Source organism: Schistocerca cancellata, chromosome 9 (genome assembly GCF_023864275.1).
Source record: "Schistocerca cancellata isolate TAMUIC-IGC-003103 chromosome 9, iqSchCanc2.1, whole genome shotgun sequence".
Taxonomy (NCBI): Eukaryota; Metazoa; Arthropoda; class Insecta; order Orthoptera; family Acrididae; genus Schistocerca; species Schistocerca cancellata.
Genome location: NC_064634.1, coordinates 410,100,872 through 410,120,223, shown reverse-complemented (window position 1 = coordinate 410,120,223; position 19,352 = coordinate 410,100,872). Strand labels below are relative to the sequence as shown.

The 19,352-nt window shown below is 40.0% G+C and overlaps 1 protein-coding gene across 1 annotated transcript in view; it reads right to left on the bottom strand.

Moving 5' to 3' along the window:
* LOC126100446 (DNA repair protein RAD50) overlaps window positions 1–19,352 on the bottom strand; it is a 270,875-nt gene that overhangs the window by 105,597 nt on the left and 145,926 nt on the right. Inside the window, exons 13-15 of the mRNA XM_049911053.1 lie at window positions 16,708–16,828; window positions 16,033–16,121; window positions 14,069–14,206 (exon numbers count right to left, since the gene is read on the bottom strand). Coding sequence (XP_049767010.1) covers window positions 14,069–14,206; window positions 16,033–16,121; window positions 16,708–16,828 — 348 coding nt within the window. The remainder of the gene's footprint in view (window positions 1–14,068; window positions 14,207–16,032; window positions 16,122–16,707; window positions 16,829–19,352) is intronic.

Genomic DNA, 19,352 nt, shown 5'->3' with positions numbered 1-19,352 from the left:
TTTTGGCAACATTCTGTAACACAAAGGACAATGGCTGGAAGGAAAGGAGATGATGCTCTATCGAAAATGCTTAACGAACCAACATTTGCGACAGACAGCAGAACAATTCTACTATCATCAACATACATCTTGCGTCAACATACACCTTACATGAGGATCGCAAGATAAGAGAAGTTAGGGCTGGTTGTGGAGCACGTAAACAGTCATTTTTCCTTCGCTACAGTTGCGTGTGGGACAGGAAAGGGAATTACTAGCAATGGTACAAGTACCCTCTGCCATGCAACATATGGTGGCTTGTGGAGCACAGATGTAGATGTAGATACAGATCACCACACTAGTGAATCCTGTTTAAGTCTCTCCTGCTCTGCATAACTAGTGCAATCAGCACAAAAATACTGTTTGATCAGTGTTTGGTGTCTGTTAACAAGAGTATGTGAATTGTAATTTAGCTTTAATGCCAATAATTAATTATTAGTAACATGATATTTACAAATAAGTGTGATAACTTGACATTTTTGGCGAGTCATTAAACAACTGAATAATTAGTTATTATTACAAAAGTTTGTGTGTTTCACATCACATGGATATGTACAATAAAGGTAGGAAATGAAGGGAAAGCTCAAGTGTAGGTTATTTTCCCACTCAGTGCAGGCAAAACTCAAAGGAGTACTGGATAGCAACATAATAGAGATTGTCTAGCATTACTCACTTTGGTTTTTTATATTTTACCTAACTACTTAGGTTTTCTTTACATATATACAGGGCTATTACAAATGATTGAAGCGATTTCATAAATTCACTGTAGCTCCATTCATTGACATATGGTCACGACACACTACAGATACGTAGAAAAACTCATAAAGTTTTGTTTGGCTGAAGCCGAACTTCAGGTTTCTGCCGCCAGAGCGCTCGAGAGCGCAGTGAGACAAAATGGCGACAGGAGCCGAGAAAGCGTATGTCGTGCTTGAAATGCACTCACATCAGTCAGTCATAACAGTGCAACGACACTTCAGGACGAAGTTCAACAAATATCCACCAATTGCTAACTCCGTTCGCCGATGGTATGCGCAGTTTAAAGCTTCTGGATGCCTCTGTAAGGGGAAATCAACGGGTCGGCCTGCAGTGAGCGAACGGTTGAATGCGTGCGGGAAAGGTTCACGCGTAACCCGCGGAAGTCGACGAATAAAGCAAGCAGGGAGCTAAATGTACCACAGCCGACTGTTTGGAAAATCTTACAGAAAAGGCTAAAGCAGAAGCCTTACCGTTTACAATTGCTACAAGCCCTGACACCCGATGACAAAGTCAAACACTTTGAATTTTCAGTGCGGTTGCTACAGCTCATGGAAGAGGATGCGTTCAGTACGAAACTTGTTTTCAGTGATGAAGCAACATTTTTTCTTAATGGTGAAGTGAACAGACACAATGTGGGAATCTGGGTGGTAGAGAATCCTCACGCATTCGTGTAGCAAATTCGCAATTCACCAAAAGTTAACGTGTTTTGTGCAATCTCACGGTTTAAAGTTTACGGCCCCTTTTTCTTCTGCGAAAAAAACGTTACAGGACACGTGTATCTGGACATGCTGGAAAATTGGCTCATGCCACAACTGGAGACCGACAGCGCCGACTTCATCTTTCAACAGGATGGTGCTCCACTGCACTTCCATCACGATGTTCGGCATTTCTTAAACAGGAGATTGGAAAACCGATGGATCGGTCGTGGTGGAGATCACGATCAGCAATTCATGTCATGGCCTCCACGCTCTCCCGACTTAACGCCATGCGATTTCTTTCTGTGGGGTTATGTGAAAGATTCAGTGTTTAAACCTCCTCTACCAAGAAACGTGCCAGAACTGCGAGCTTGCATCAACGATGCTTTCAAACTCATTGATGGGGACATGCTGCGTCGAGTGTGAGAGGAACTTGATTATCGGCTTGATGTCTGCCGAATCACTAAAGGGGCAAATATCGAACATTTGTGAATGCCTAAAAACCTTTTTGAGTTTTTGTATGTGTGTGCAAAGCCTTGTGAAAATATCTCAAATAATAAAGTTATTGTAGAGCTGTGAAATCGCTTCAATCATTTGTAATAACCCCGTACTTATTATTAAGTCATATTGGATAAATTAGTATTTTAGTATTGCATTATTACAAATAAGAAAAATGTATAACATTATGTAGAAAATTTTTAATGTACTTACTTTTGGCACACAGGAGAGCAGGTTTTATGACTGCAATAAATAAATAGTGAAATCTACACCCATTTGAAGCTACTTACTGTAAGCAAGCCTCGGATTCCTACATTTTTTAGCCCCCCCCCCCCCTCCTTTCACCTTCCTCAATGATCAAATTAATTATTCCTTAGTGGCTCATGATGTGTCCCATCAGCCTCTCTCTCCTTTTGTTAAGTTTTACATATTTTGCTCTCCTGCTCAGTGCTTCGAATTTGGTGATTAGTGACTCTTCCTTTATCCATACCTACATTGACAGTAACCATTTGTAGCAGAACAGAAGAGTGTAAGGATTAAAAAAGACTGTGATCAAGCTACGTTAGTCTCTTGTTACAATAATGGGCCCAAGTAGCAATGATGCACGTTTCAATTGAAGTTGAGATTAGAAGAGTAATCAGTCTATGCAGTTTTGACAAATTTCGTTACATACAAGGTATAAAGATGAAGATTTAACGCTGTTGAGGGGGTCACTAGAGGCAGGGCATATGCTAGAAAAAGCAAGGATGAAGAAGAGAATCAGTAACAATCCCGACATTATCCTAAGAGAAACCATGAGGATTTAAACCTGCTGTTTCTCAATGTGAGTTCAATGTGCTAACCACAGTGTCAGTCACAAGAAACTGCCTCCTGTGCAACACTGCCGATAAGAGAATCACTAAATAACAGATTGATATTTATATGTAAGTGTGCATCTGACATCTGAGTAATCATGTGAGCCAATGTGAACTGCTCCTTACGGAAGACAATGAATGATGCTGGGTGGTGGTTCTGTCCTTCCTGCAACATTACATGCTCCAATTTTAGCACCAATCCCATGGTGGATATCCAGGATGAAACAAATAGTACATCTGCTGGGCTTGTATGGACGACAATCTTACAGTTGCAGAGTCGTTCGACAGTGCGCTGTTTGTCAGGCACACAATCTGACCTCACCGCAGTTATCCTCTCTGCAGCTCTTGCCGACACAGATGTGAGAACAGCTCCACACCGAGTAATTAACCATACGGACCCCAAGGAAGAGCCTCTCTCCACTTCTCGTGCACCAGACACCGCCAAGACACGACAATCGTGGCCACAGTGGGAGCCTTGGAGCAGATATTTGAAATTGAGTGTGCATCCTGCAAGCTGTGGCAGACAGGAGACCCCAACTCACAAACTAATGATTTCAAACGATTTGCAACTACAATGGAATTAAAAATCTTACCCCATGCCCCTTGCACCTAGCCTCACACAAACTGACAGAATGGTTAGTTTTTGCACTCAAAACTCAAATGTCGAAATCATTAGGGTCTTCTGAATTGGCTTCAATGTGATTTGCCATCCAAAGTTCTTTCCTGTCAGCACCCGTCAATGACCAAAGCCCAGCAGAGCATCTCCACCTGTACGATAAAAAAGCTCTTCTAGATGTTGCTTCCAGCCCCAGAATATGAAGCAGTCACAGCCACACTGTGAGGACATACATTTGGATGGAACCTAAGTGGATCTGTGGGAGAACGACAGGGGTGCCAGGTGGCAATGAATGCCTACAACACTTGGGCTGTCGCAACTAGATCGCACCACTCTTTACTCCCAAACAACAGAAGACGGCTGTGTGATTCTCCCTGCCCAATAATTCCTGGAAAAACCCATGGATAGTGATCCAATTTCACAGATTGTCGAACTATCAGATAAATAAGTCTCTGAGGCTATGGAAGGTGCTCTGGATATAGCACCACTGTACTGCTGTTTCTGAGGGTAGAAGGGATTTAGTACCACTGCTGAATGTGCAAATGGAAATAATGGACATTCAAATGTGTAACATTGCCCATGTAAATAAATGTTTGTTGGACCTAAAGTAAGGATTACAATAGCTTTTATCGTTCCCCAGCACCAATACTTTACTGTGAGGTTACACATATTTTTGCTGCTTAATTTGCTCATTTATGTGTTGAGAGTAATGCACCTTATGGTAGCTAACTCTAAATTCCTCAGTTAATCTGGCTGATTTATCTTTTTATCTTCTTGGCCAACTAGCTCTGCAGATGATGAAGAAATTGATGAAATGTATGATGAGATAAAAGAAATTATTCAGGTAGTGAAGTGAGATGAAAATTTAACAGTCATGGGTGACTTGAATTCGACAGCAGGAAAAGGAAGAGAATGAAACGTAGTAGGTGAATATGGATGGGGGAAAGAAATGAAAGAGGAAGCCGTCTAGTAGAATTTTGCACAGAGCATAACTTAATCATAGCTAACACTTGGTTCAAGAATCATAAAAGAAGGTTGTACACATGGAAGAATCCTGGAAATACTAGAAGGTATCAGATAGATTATATAATAGTAAGACAGAGATTTAGGAACCAAGTTTAAAATTGTAAGACATTTCCGGGGGCAGATGTGGGCTCTGACCACAATCTATTGGTTATGAACTGTAGATTAAAACTGATGAAACTGCAGAAAGATGGGAATTTAAGGAGATGGGACCTGGACAAACTGATTAAACCAGAGGTTGTACGGAGTTTCAGGGAAAGCATAAGGGAACAATTGTCACAAATGAGGGAAAGAAATACAATAGAAGAAGAATGGGTAGCTCTGGGGGATGAAGTAGTGAAGGCAGCAGAAGATCAAGTAGGTAAAAAGACAAGGGCTACTAGAAATCCCTGGGTAACAGAAGAAATATTGAATTTCATTGATGAAAGGAGAAAATATGAAAATGCAGTAAACGAAGCAGGCAAAAAGGAATACAAACATCTCAAAAATGAGATCGACAGGAAGTGCAAAATGGCTAAGCAGGGATGGCTAGAGGACAAATGTAAGGATGTAGAGGCTTATCTCACTAGGGGTAAGAAGATACTGCCTACAGGAAAATTAAAGAGACCTTTGGAGAGAAGAGAATCACTTGTATGAATATCAAGAGACAAGTTCTAAGCAAAGAAGGGAAAGCAGAAAGGTGGAAGGAGTATATAGAGGGTCTATACAAGGGTGACGTACTTGAGGACAATATTCTGGAAATGGAAGAGAATGTAGATAAAGACGAAATGGGAGATATGATACTGCGTGAAGAGTTTGAAAGAGCACTGAAAGACCTGAGTCGAAACAAGGCCCCAGGAATAGACAACATTCCATTAGAACTACTGACGGCCTTGTGAGAGCCAGTCCTGACAAAACTCTACCATCTGGTGAGCAAGATGTATAAGACAGGCGAAATACCCTCAGACTTCAAGAAGAATATAATAATTCCAATACCAAAGTAAGCGGGTGTTGACAGATGTGAAAATTACCGAACTATCAGTTTAATAAGCCACAGCTGCAAAATTCTAACGCAAATTCTTTACAGATGAATGGGAAAACTAGTAGAAGCCGACCTTGGGGAAGATCAGTTTGGATTCCGTAGAAATATTGGAACACGTGAGGCAATACTGACCTTACGACTTATCTTAGAAGAAAGATTAAGGTAAGGCAAACCTACATTTCTAGCATTTGTAGACTTAGAGAAAGCTTTTGACAATGTTGACTGGAATAGCCTCTTTCAAATTCTAAAGGTGGCAGGGATAAAATACAGGGAGCATAAGGTTATTTACAATTTGCACAGAAACCAGATGGCAGTTATAAGAGTCGAGGGGCATGAAAGGGAAGCAGTGGTTGGGACAGGAGTGACACAGGGTTGTAGCCTCTCCCCGATGTTATTCAATCTGTATATTGAGCAAGCAGTAAAGGAAACAAAAGAAAAATTCGGAGTAGGTATTAAAATCCATGGAGAAGAAATAAAAACTTTGAGGCTCCCCGATGACATTGTAATTATATCAGACACAGCAAAGGACTTGGAAGAGTAGTTGAACGGAATGGACAGTGTCTTGAAAGGAGGATATAAGATGAACATCAACAAAAGCAAAATGAGGATAATGGAATGTAGTCGAATTAAGTCGGGTGATGCTGAGGGAATTACATTAGGAAATGAGACACTTAAAGTAGTAAAGGAGTTTTGCTATTTGGGAAGCAAAATAACTGATGATGGTCGAAGTAGAGAGGATATAAAATGTAGACTGGCAATGGCAAGGAAAGTGTTTCTGAAGAAGAGGAATTTGTTAACACCGAGTATAGATTTATGTGTCAGGAAGTCGTTTCTGAAAGTATTTGTATGGAGTGTAGCCATGTATGGAAGTGAAACATGGACGATAAATAGTTTGGACAAGAAGAGAATAGAAGCTTTCGAAATGTGGTGCTACAGAAGAATGCTGAAGATTAGATGGATAGATCACATAACTAATGAGGAGGTATTGAATAGAATTGGGGAGAAGAGGAGTTTATGGCACAACTTGACAAGAAGAAGGGACCGGTTGGTAGGACATGTTCTGAGGCATCAAGGGATCACAAATTTAGCATTGGAAGGCAGCGTGGAGGGTTAAAACCGTAGAGGGAGACCAAGAGATGACTACACAAAGCAGATTCAGAAGGATGTAGGTTGCAGTAAGTACTGGGAGATGAAGAAGCTTGCACAGGATAGAGTAGCATGGAGAGCTGCATCAAACCAGTCTCAGGATTGAAGACCACAACAACAACAACAACAACAACAACAACAACAACATCTTATTAGCAATGTTTGTGTTTCCACATTCCTTCATTTTTTCCAGTCGCCCTCCAAAATAACTTTCGTTTGTTTAATTTTTGTTTATTGATGTGCTGTCTCTGTGACTGACATCTATATCTACGTCTACATGGATACTCTGCAAGTCACATTTAAGTGCCTGGCAGAGGGTTAACATCTCTACACCTACATTTACCTCCTTACTCCACGTCTTCCCTGCCAGAGTCCTCACATATTTGTTCCATTTCATATCACTTAGCGATGTTACACCCAGATATTTAAACGACAACTGTGTCAAGCAGTACACTACCAATGTTGCATATGAACATTGCAGATTGTTTTTCCTACTCATTCGGATTAAGTTAAATTTTTCCACATTTAGAGCTAGCTGCCATTCATCGCACCAGTTAGAAATTTTATCTTCATCTCTCTCTTCCTACAGTCACTCAACTTCGACACCTTACATACACCACAGCACCATCAGCAAACAACTGCAGATTGCTTCCCACTCTGTCCACTAAATCCTTTATGTATATAGAGAACAACAGTGGTCCTATCCCATTTCCTGACAATACCCTCTTCTCCGTTGAACACTCACTGTTGAGAATAACATATTAGGTTCTATTACTTACAAATTCTTCAAGTCACTTGCATATCTGTCAACTTATTCCATATGCTCTTACCCTCATCAACAACCTGCAATGGGGCACTGTGTCAAATGCTTTCCAGAAATCTAGAAATATGGAATATGCCTGTTGTCCTTTATCCACAGTTCACAGTACTTCATGTGAGGAAAGGGGAAGCCGAGTTTTGAAGAAGCGATGATTTCTAAAACCATGCTGATTCGTTGAGATAAAGTTCTCGGTCTCAAGAAAATTTAATATATATGAACTGAGAATGTGTTCAAGGATTCTGCAGCAAACCAAAGTTATGGATAATGGTCTGTAATTCTGTGGGTCCATAGTTTTACCCTTCTTATATACAGGAGTTACTTGCACTTTTTTCCAGTCATTTTGGACTTTTTCCCGAGAGAGATAGATCTGCGATAAATGTAAACTAGGTAAGGGGGCCAAAGCCACAGAGTACTTTTTGTAAAACCGAACTAAGATTCCATCTCGACCCAGTGATTTATTTGCTTCCAAATCTTTCAATAGTTTCTCTATGTCAGGGATGCATATTACTATGTCGTATATACAAGAGTCTGGCCAACTGTCAAACGATGGTATGTTTGTACAATTCTCCTGTGTGAATGATTTCTTGAATGTGAATTTAAAAACTTCTGCTTTCATTTTGCTCTCTTCAACTGCCACACCAGACAGGTCAACAACGGACTGAATGGAAGCCTTATACCCACTTAGCGATTTTACATAGGACCAGAATTTTCTCGGGTTCTCTGCCAGATCTTTTGCTAAGGTATGACAGCAGTGGATGTTATATGCTTTACGCATAGCTCTTTTCGTACACACACGAATCTGTATGAACTTTGGTTGTCATCATTTGTGCATCCTCTTTTGAACCGATAGTGCAACAGCCTCTGCATCCTCGGCATCTTCAGAATCTTGTTACTGAAATGCCATTTATGTATATAATGGTATACAATGCTGGAAAAAAAATTCAAAATCAAGCAATAATTAATGCAGAGTAATGAAATGAAATTTTGGGAATACATTTGTCTGTGTAACAGAGTTAAGTCATTAATGTTGCAAGATCACGGGTTAACGAAAGCGCGAGATAAGGCCATTGCAAACGTGAAATGCTGGTACGTTCATAACTGGCATAACTGCCAGAATGCTGAGCCCAAGTATGCAAACCTGCTTGCATTTTGTCACACAGGTGATGGATGCCAGTTTGTGGGATGGAGTTCCATGCATGGTTTGGTCAATATGGAGACAGTTAATGCCGATTTTGGACAACTCTGCACTTGGCATCTGACAATGTCCCATATGTACCCAACTGGATACAGATCTGTTGCTCCAGCAGGTCAAGGCAACTTGCTGACACTGTAGACCTTTTTGGGTATGTGGGTGAGCATTATCCTGCTCGAAAACATCCCCTAGAATGCTCTTCACGAATGGCAACACAGTTGGTTGAGTCAGCATACTGACATATAAAAATGCTGTTGGAATGTGTGGGATAGCCATGAGAGTGCTCTTGCTGTCATATGAAAATTGCAGCCCAGACCGTAAGTACAGGTGTAGGTCCAGTGCGTCTAGCACACCGACAAGTTGGCTCTAGGCCCTCAATTGGCCTTCTCCTAACCAAGAAAAACAACCATCACTGGCATTGAGGCAGAACCAGCTTTCATCATAAAACACAACAGACCTCCATCCTGCCCTAACCTGTGCCCTTGCCTGACAGTACTGAAGTCACAAATGGCAGTGGTCTGGGATCAGGGGAATGCATGCTAATGGGTGTCTGGCTCAGAGCTCTCCTTGACATTACCAATTTGTAACAGTTCGTTGTGTTGCTGTGGTGTCAGCTACTGCTCAAATTACTGCTGCAGATGCAGTACAACACACCAGAGCCATATGCCAAACATGAAGGTCTTCCTTCTTGGCACTGCCATGTGCAGAATCCAGTCTTCTTGCGACTCATTCAAACTCAGCAATGTGTCGATACTTCTGTCTTAAATGCATTCTTGACTAACATCATCCGAGCATGTCCAATCTCAAAGGTAACTATGTTCACGAACATTACAGCGTGTTTTTAAAGTGAACCTGATTTGCATCCTCATAGGGGCACTATTACCGCGACTCTTATGTGACTGGCACGAAATACGAATAGAAATCATCTTTCAGATGTAGAAACAGCTTTCATTTACCTCGCACAATACCTTTTTGGTATCGTGATTTTTTTTCCCCCTGTCAGTGTATTAATTTGTTTGCAAACTACAGCTCATGTTGCTTTTGAAAATTTCATGGATCTTTTGATAAATGACATTTTCAAATGGAAGTATGCAACCATCATCAACATTTGTGTAATAATTTATTATGTCACAATCACTTAAAATATGCAATCCTCACATTACTATGAAAAGTAAAGTTGCCACTCACCATATAGCGGAGATGCTGAGTCACAGATAGGCACAACACACGCAGCCGCGCACGCTCGGGCTCCGGCCTGGGCCTGGGCCCAGGCCCACGCACACGCGCACATCCACACGCAAATTCAACTCACACACACGACTGCAGCCTCTGGCAGCTGAAGCCACACTGTGAGCAACAGCGCAAGTGCATGATGGGAGTGGCAACTGGGTGGTGGTAAGCAGGAGGTTGGAGCGGGGAGGGGGAGGGATAGCAGGGTGGAGTGGGGGACAGTGAAGTGATGCTGGGGAGCATGGAAAGGTGAGGTGGAGAGACAGCAGGGCAGCTAGGTGCAGTTGGGAGGTTAGATGGAGGGCAGGGGAAAAGTGGGGGCGGGGTTGCGAAAGGGAGAGAAGTTAAAAGACGGTGCGTTGGTGGAATGAGGGCTGTGTGCTGGAATGGGAACAGGGAAGGGGCTGTATGGTTGGGAACAAATGACTAATGAAGGTTGAGGCCAGGAGGGTTATGGGAACATAGGATATACTGCATGGAGAGTTCCCACTGGTGCAATTCAGAAAAGCTGGTGCTGGTGAGAATGATCCTTACAGAACAGGCTGCGAAACAGTCACTGAAATGAAGGATGTCATGTTGGGTAGCATGCTCAACAACAGGGTGGTCCACATGTTTCTTGGCCACGGTTTGTCAGCGGCCATTCATGCGGACAGACAGCTTGTTGGTTGTCATGCCGACATAGAACGCAGCACAGTAGTTGCAACTCAGCTTGTAGATTACATGACAGGTTTCACAGGTCATCCTGCCTTTGATGGGGCAGGTGATGTTTGTGATCGGACTGGAGCACGCAGTGGTGGGAGGATGTATGGGACAGTCTTGCATCTAGGTCTTTCACAGGGATATATAAACCATGAGGTAAGGGGTTGGGAGAAGGGGTTCTGTCGGGGCGGAAGAGCGTATTTTGTAGGTTCAGTGGACGGAGGAATGCCACTGTGGGAGGGATGGGAAGGATAGTGGGCAGGACATTTCTCACTTCAGGGCACAACAAGAAGTAGTCAAACTTGGCAGAACTCTGCCAGCTGTCAGATACATCGACCTACAAACCTTGCCACAGTGACCCCATTCCAGAAATCCAGCAGAATCTCCAGTCTCTCCTCAAATCCTTGGGCCCACTGCAGAACCTCTCCCGAGTCCATCTCTCTGCTCACTCCTACCACTCCTGGCACTTTCTCTGGATAGTTTACATCTATCCTAAAGAGTCTTCCAGTTAAGTTCCTTCAGTAACTCTTTGGCACTCTCCCATGGATCAAACAAACCTGTGACCATTCGTGCTGCACTTCTCTGTATGCGTTCAATATCTTCTGTTAGTCCTATTTGGTATGGGTCCATCACACTTGAGCAATATTCTAGAAATGGTCACACAAGTGATTTGTAAGCAGTCTTCCTTTGTAGACTTACTTAACTTCCCCCGTATTCTCCCAATAAACTGTAGTCTACCACCTGCTGCTTTAACTGTGACTGAGCCTGTGTGATTACTTCATTTCATATCCCTACAAATTGTTACACCCAGATATTTGTTATGAGCTGGCTGATTCCAATAGTGACTCATTGATATTATAGTCATAAAATACTATGCTTTTGTGTTTTGTGAAGTGCACAATTTTATATTTTTGAATATTTAAAGCAAGTTGCCAAACTTTGCACCACTTTGAAATCTTATCAAGATCCGACTGAATATTTATCCAGCTTTTTCAGGCATTGTCGATGACTGCAGCATCTGCAAAAAGTCTGAGGTTCCCATTAAAATTGTCTGCAAGGTCATTAATTCTTGTAGATGGTTGTGAATTGCGGTTTTCGCAAGGACTGAGCATGGTTTTTGTTTGAGGGATTTACAATAGTTTGTAGTTAAGATTATAGTTACATAAACAGCAAGGGTCCCAACACCTTTCCCTGGGGTACACGCAAAGTTACTTTTACATCTGATAATGATTCTCTGTCCAAAACAACATGCAGCTCCTCCTCATCAAAAAGTCATCAATCCAGTCACAAATTTTACTTGATATCCGACGTGATTGTACTTTTGGCAATAAGTGTAGATGTGGTACTGAGTCAAATGCTTTTCGGTAATCAAGAAATACTTCAGATACCTGACAGCTGTGATCCAAAGCTTTCAGTATATCGTATGAGAAGAGTGCAAATTGGGCTTCACATGATCAACGTTTTCAGAATCCATGGCACTGGGGAGGCCATTCTGTTCAAGGTACTTCTTTATGTTTGAGCTCAGAATATGTTCTGGCTTCAACAATAAACTGATGTCAAGGATATTGGATGGTAGTTCATTGAATCACATCTACTGCCCTTCTTGTAGATGTTGTGACTTGTGCTTTTTGCAAGGACTGAGCATGGTTTTTGTTTGAGAGATTTACGATAGACTGTAGTTAATATTATTGTTACAAGAGTGGCTAACTCAGCAGCAGATTAAGTGGAGAATCTGACAGGAATCCCATCAGGCCCTGGAGATTTGTTCAATTTTAACAGTTTCAGCTGTTTCTCAACACCACTGACACTAATAGTTATTTCATTCACTTTTTCAGTGCGACTAGGATTAAATTGGAGCAATCTACTAGGTTTTCCTTTCTAAAGGAACATTTGTAAACAGAGTTGAGCATTTCAGCTTTTGCTTTGCTACCCTCAATTTCAGAGCCTGCCCCATTCTCTAGGGACTGGACACTAACTTTGGTGCCACTAACAGCCTTTACATATGACCAGAACTTCTTTGGGTTTTGACAACATCCTGCTATGGTAGCCATTGAAGGCATCACGCATGGCTCTCTTGACAGCCAAACATGTTTTATTCAGCATCTCTCTATGTATAGGCCTTTACTTTGTTTTACACCTATCATGAAGTAAGCTCTGTTCCTTTACACTGACTGTACAACATGGAGGTTCCCTCCCATTATGAACTCACTGGATGTCTTATCACACTCACCATTAACAAAATTGTAATTTTACCAATTAATTGTTGGATGATTTAAGTCTCCACCAATTATTACAATATGACTGGGGAACTTGTGTATAACTGAACTGAGAATTTCCCCAAAATTTTTGGTTACATCAGGAGATAAGTCGATAGAAGAATCCAGTTATTTTATGCCCCCCCCCCCAAAAAATTGAGTCTTGCCCTAATTTCAATTTCTTTTTCCATGTGATGGGATATGATGTACTATCATTAAAGTATTTTAGCTTTCACAGTGTTTACCATGCCTAATGTAATTACTATATAACTTGATGATGCCTTTTAGTGGGTAAATCACATCAGAAGATGACAACTTGGTGCCGAAACCAGTAATGAGACTATGACATATTTTTAAGCAACTGAGACATAATAAACTACTGCATAATTTCATTTTTTTTCTTTTTTTTTGTTAGAGGTTTTGGTCATTTTATTTTCCATGTTTCCATTTCCACGCCTCTTTTGCGGTATGTCCTCCAGTACGCCAAGACATATTGCGACACATGCTAATAAATGGTATTAAGGCATGAATCCTCAACAGAAGTATGCTGCTAATTCCTGGGGATTAATGCATGAAAGAAAAGTAAGACAATACAAAGAGAAACAAAATGGGAAGTAGATCACATTTTGAACCCAACATCAGGGAGGAGTATTAAAATTTAGTACCAAACTGGTACTTGAAGTTGCAACCTTGCTTTTCACATCAATAATACTTCCAACTAAGCTCTCCTGGAATGACTGCAGACCAAACTTCACAGTTTTCATGTCTGACAGAACCTCTCTCCCACTTTCTACTATTTGCAGAAGTTCTCCAGTATACACTGCAAGCCAGCACTCCTGGAGTAAATGATATTGTAGAGAAATGGATTGGCTAGAGCTTGGCACAGCGTACAAAAGCGCTTTTGAGAAGTTTGGAAAGTAGAAAGAGGTGTTATGGTACAAGTGAAGCAGGGCAGGTAGCTTACAAGTCATTCCTGGAAAAGCAAGGGTCAGAATTCAGATCCCTATTAGGTACACAGTTTTAATCTGCCAGTATGTTTCCAAACACCGCATAATTTTTCATTCTGGCTGTAAATGAAATAAAGAATCTTAATGAACATAGGTTTATCAGCACACAGGTCTCACATGGTGTTACAATTAACCATTCTCTGAATATTGCATACCTTACATTTACACTTCTCAATCATTTTTCATGCTCATAAGAATAATGTAGGAAGGAACAGCTTACTTCATATGCAAGTTCAGCAGCTTCAGAAGCAGCTTCAAACTCCCTATGACACAATGGACAGCAAGGATCTTCCTGTTCCAGTTTCTGAATGTAGCGACGAAACATGTATTCCGAAGCACTGAGCGTTCCTTTTTGGTCCTGTGAATACAAGAATTAGGCTTAGAGAATGTCTGCTAAAAATAAAATTACAAAAACAGATCGAGAGAGAGCAAGCTGGAATCTTCCATCTGTTCTTATTGCACTTCTACTATTAATTGATTTTTTTCTTATTTTTCAATTTCTGTACATTTTCTAAGTGGTATACAGGTGTAGGTGCTCAAATATTTTAAAACACTAACTAATCAAACAATGGAAAAGCCAGGATGGAATGTAACAATAAAATAATGTTGTTACAAAACATTAACTAAGTTTTTCACCACTTAAATTCATTATTCAAGACATTATTTTCAATGCACTTATCCCAATGATGTATCCAGTTTTTCTGGAGAAACTATCAATAAAAGATATGACTAACTGAACTGTTTACTGCGGTTCGATTTTGCAATTTTCGTGTGAGCTAGTATGTATTGAAGGATTTAACAACACATCTCATCACAAAAATTGACATTCCAACTCTTCAGTGATGTATTTCAATTTCTGTGAAACTAATGAACTTACAAGGTAATTAACATCACAGTTCAGGAGTAGCTACACTTTTTATTCCAGATGTTGCCTCTGTGGCTGTTAAATTCCATTCTTTATCATTATACACTTCTTGATCTAAGTTTTATGCACAAGGTGGCATACTTCACTAATTGACTAAGCTGTTAACTAGGATTTTTGCCTAATTAACTGTAATTTACAATATGACTCTTGTATTGTAAATAGGGTATTCCCAACGCACATGCATAAAATCATTTCATAAACTTTTCCAATTTTCTAGACCATCACATACTTCATAAACAAAATTACAGGTAACATTTATAGATCATTCTGAGTGGAATTATTTATTATTTTTCAAATGATTATGTTGTTTCCGAAGTTACAATACATTCATACACCAGTCTTTAAATAGTCCGTTAACACCACCTACAATTTTCAGTCTGAGCTCATATATAGCAAGCATGTATGTGCAGCTCACCCATAAAAAAACAGCAGTTGGGAAGGAAATGCAAAACATCCATGCTTAACTTTATCGTGAAATTCCCAGTCGAGCAAGTAATGGAGAAACGTCTATGCTGAAAGCATCTGGGTTCTGCTAGCACTCGCGTTACATCTACGCAAGATCTCGAGAAACCACAAATACCCTTAGCTGTTTTTAAAGTTGATTTTTATGTTCTATATTTACAGCGTAAGTCATTTACTTCATTAATATATATACTGCCATTCAGTATTCATGAAGTTCACATTTAATATTTCCATGAAAACTGTTGCATGGTGCACATATTTATGACTAGCATGTGGGTGTGGATCATCTGACACATTTTTATCAAGTCTGTCTCAAGTCTTCTGAACTGATGAATGTCTTTTACTTGGGTCTGCTATAGAGTTATGTCCTTGATATTCAATCATCTCTGTGACTTTCTCAAAACTTGAGTGTGTGCACTGTTTACACAATTCACAGCCACTGCATTTTGCAAATACTGTGTTTAAAAAGTAAGCTGTGATACTGTGCCATATTACAGTGCACTTGTCTAATTGCATAAAAGCTTTTGATTTGTAATTGAATCTGGTCATCACAGTGTTTGTGATGGTACTAACTGGGGAAGGAAGCCACATTTCATGGAAATTGTGTAGTGTATGCAATTTTTACACATCCAAGGCATCAATCTACAGATATTCCACGTGACTTTGATCATGGAGTCTCTGAGAGCTTAATGAATAATGCATGTAGGCACTGTCACAAGATGAATGTTTGCTCATAAAAAGTAGCTTTCTAAATAAGACTACAAATGTCAGCCAAGAGTTTACAGCAGAATACGAACCTGCAGTTCTTGTATTCTATCAGAAACACTTTGTATGTACTCATCAAAATCTTGCCTGCCACACAAATCATATATTTCTTCTTCAAATTCTGTAAAGAAAGTATGAAATCAAATTAACAGACTGAAAGCTGGTTCCACAAAAACTCAATCCAATGATATGCATTAAAACAGAAGTATTTTTACATATCTGACACTTTTTTGGAAACAGGAAAAGAGAGAAACTGTTATGACTTAAATAATTAAATTAAAAAAATGCAAATTTCTAAATTCTTGACAGACAAGTAAAATTACTGAGAAATAAAGACAGAATAAAATTTTTATACACAGCTGTACATCAACCTCCCACAACTGCTGCCAGCCAATGAGATTTAGTATCCTTGCACGTACACGTGCGCGCGCGCAACACAGAGAGCATTCACTTCCACAGTCAAACATAGTGCCACAGAAGAATGTTGAAGATGAGGTGGATAGATTGAATAAAAAACGAAGAGGCTATGAACCTAATTGGGCAGGAAAAAATTTATGGCACAATCTGACTAAAAGGTGAATTTGGTCTATAGGACACATGTATGTGCAGGTGTGTGCACACACGTGCGAGCGCGTACTCGTAAGTGTGGGGGGCAGAGTTACAAGTATAAAGGGAGACCATAGCACTGAACTCAAGTTTCTACTTACTTCGCAGCTCTCTTTCTTTCAAATCCAACTGCTCCTTGTGATGGGCTCGTTTCACTTCAAGTGCAGCCGCCTCATTCTGCTTACTATTTATCTTGTCATTGATGTTGTTGATCTGACGAGTCTACAGCAGGTAGAAAATTGAAAAACATATGTATCTTACCACCAGCAAGAACTTATAAATTAATAACTACCCCACATCATATATTAGGTCTACAACTTTGTTTCTGCCGTTTTGCAACAGACGGCAGTAGCGGCAAGTGGGATTCGGTTGGTTGGTTATAGGTGCAATACAATAAGCTTAGGCAGATGTAAACATATTCGTGGAGGTATGTACTGTCTACACAACTAATTGAAGGCAGTATCTTTATTGCCATATGCATTTTGCTTCTTTTATTTGAGAAGCAGCATCAGTGGCGATTTCCAGTCCTGTTAACTCATGTCTGTGGTCCTGGAGATGAATTCGTTAGTTTCTAGGCTCCAACTGGCTGATTTCTGGTGTTCTTTCACCCACATTTGTCACATCGCATATATCACTTGTACTTTGTGTTTTGTGTGTTGATGACAAAATGGAAGATGTAAGCGATATATGTGACACGATAAACGTGGGTGAAAGAACGCCGGAAATCGGCCAGCTGGAGTATGGAAACTAACGAATACATCTCCAGGGCCACACACATGAGCTAACAGCACTGGAAATTGCCACTGATGATGCTTCCCAAATAAAAGAAGCAAAATGCATATGGCAATAAAGATACTGCCTTCAATTAGTTGTGTAGACAGTACATACCTCCACGAATAATGTATGTGTTTAATTTTCCCAATTTCTTGCCTATATTCAGTGGGGGTTCCTTCATTACCTTTATATCTGTGTACATAAATTCATTCTGAACCCTAGACAAGAAGGCAAACTCTACACAAAAATAATTTTTGTGTCTTACCTTGTTTTTATGCAAATCATTGTGTTAGTAGTAAATATACTGTGAAGTGAGTGTAAGAATTCTTAGGTACTTTAAGAGAACTCTGCAAGATTTACTATCTACTTTGCACAATATCTTTACCAGTTACTTCTGTTGTATAAATATTTTATTTACTTTGGGTGTGCTGTCTCAGAGGATAATCTCCCAACACACTTGTCTTAAAGTCAGCACAGTGAGAAATGTTTCTAAAGACAACAAATGCAGCGCTAAATTTCTTAATTCCCTTAGCCACATGTTGACTATTTCAATTTGTTATCCAGTTGGATGTCTAGGTACTTTACACACTGTTTTTCATCTGGTGTAGGACAATAATGTCTTACTTCCAGTACCTGCAGATCGTTTTTGTCAATCTGAAGCTGCATATGAGTATTTGTGAGATAAAGCATCAAAGCATCTGCAGTGAGCCAGTTGTTGGGTGGTCATCAACTCGACTTGCAGTTGTCCCAGCCTCCCTTTCTATGGGCGATAATGCCTGCCTGCATCAAGCTGCCCAAATGGATGAATTTCTTGATGATGGTGATATCCACTGCACAGGTAGTCCAGCAATGTCTCTTGATCTGAAACCTTTAGCCCAAGTCTCAGATGCACTGGGAAGAACCATCAAGTGCCACCAAAGACACTCCCAGGTCTTCCCAGATCAGCTTCTTGGGAATGGAGCAGACTGTATACAGAGTCTTCCTTTTTGAGAGAAACCATATTTTTACTAAGCATAATGCATATCTTTGGTCTTCAAAAGCTTTTTTAATCCCACACTTTCAACAATGCTGTATGCCAAGTTTCTTGTGATTAAATTTACTCTTATTATGTGAGTCTTATAACTTCCTGTTCATTAAACTGCTCTCACCTCTTTACTAAAATTGACATTATCATAGATGTGGAAACAGAACTGCTACTACAGGTCTGAACTGTTTCCTACATATTAAAACATACAGCGTTTCTGGAATGGATGATGAAAACCTTGGTCATACAATAAACAGATAAACAAATGCTGTCCCAACTCTAGCTTATCTATGTTACTAAGCGGCTGTCCCAGAAACTGTTACCATTTTCAGGTTACCTATCTAATGGCTAATTTCATATAATTATTGATGGAGCTTAAATATTTCAAATGCTGCCATAACCTACTAATTATGGGGCATAATCTTATGTTAAAAGTTTAATGCAATAAGATAAGTATTAAAGTTGGAAACTGAGTGTGTCTCGAAGCAGCATCCGTTGCATTGTGTGAATACCCAGACTTTATTCATCCAGTATTTAAGAATGAGAGCACTTAGCAACTTCCAGCAAACCTTTACGAAACTTTCTCTCACTGGCAACCCCTAAAAAATGACAAAGGGAAAAAAGTTTATTGCTTACCACATTTCCGTCGTTCATGGAGTAAAACCAGCATCAGACATGACATTTTCATTTATTACCTCTTTATTATTGACTCTATTTGCTACAAAGTTTGCAGACAGTATCCAAATATCATGGTGAACATACTGCAAGATTATTCATATAGTTCAGGATATAGGATGCCATAAACATTGATATGCATGTAGAAATTGCTTTTATTTAAAATGGAGTGCAAACTACCCATGCTATATTCATCCACTGTTTCACAATGAGACCATTTGGCAACTTCCAACAAACTCTAATCATAATTTCAAATCTTTTCTAAACTTTTTC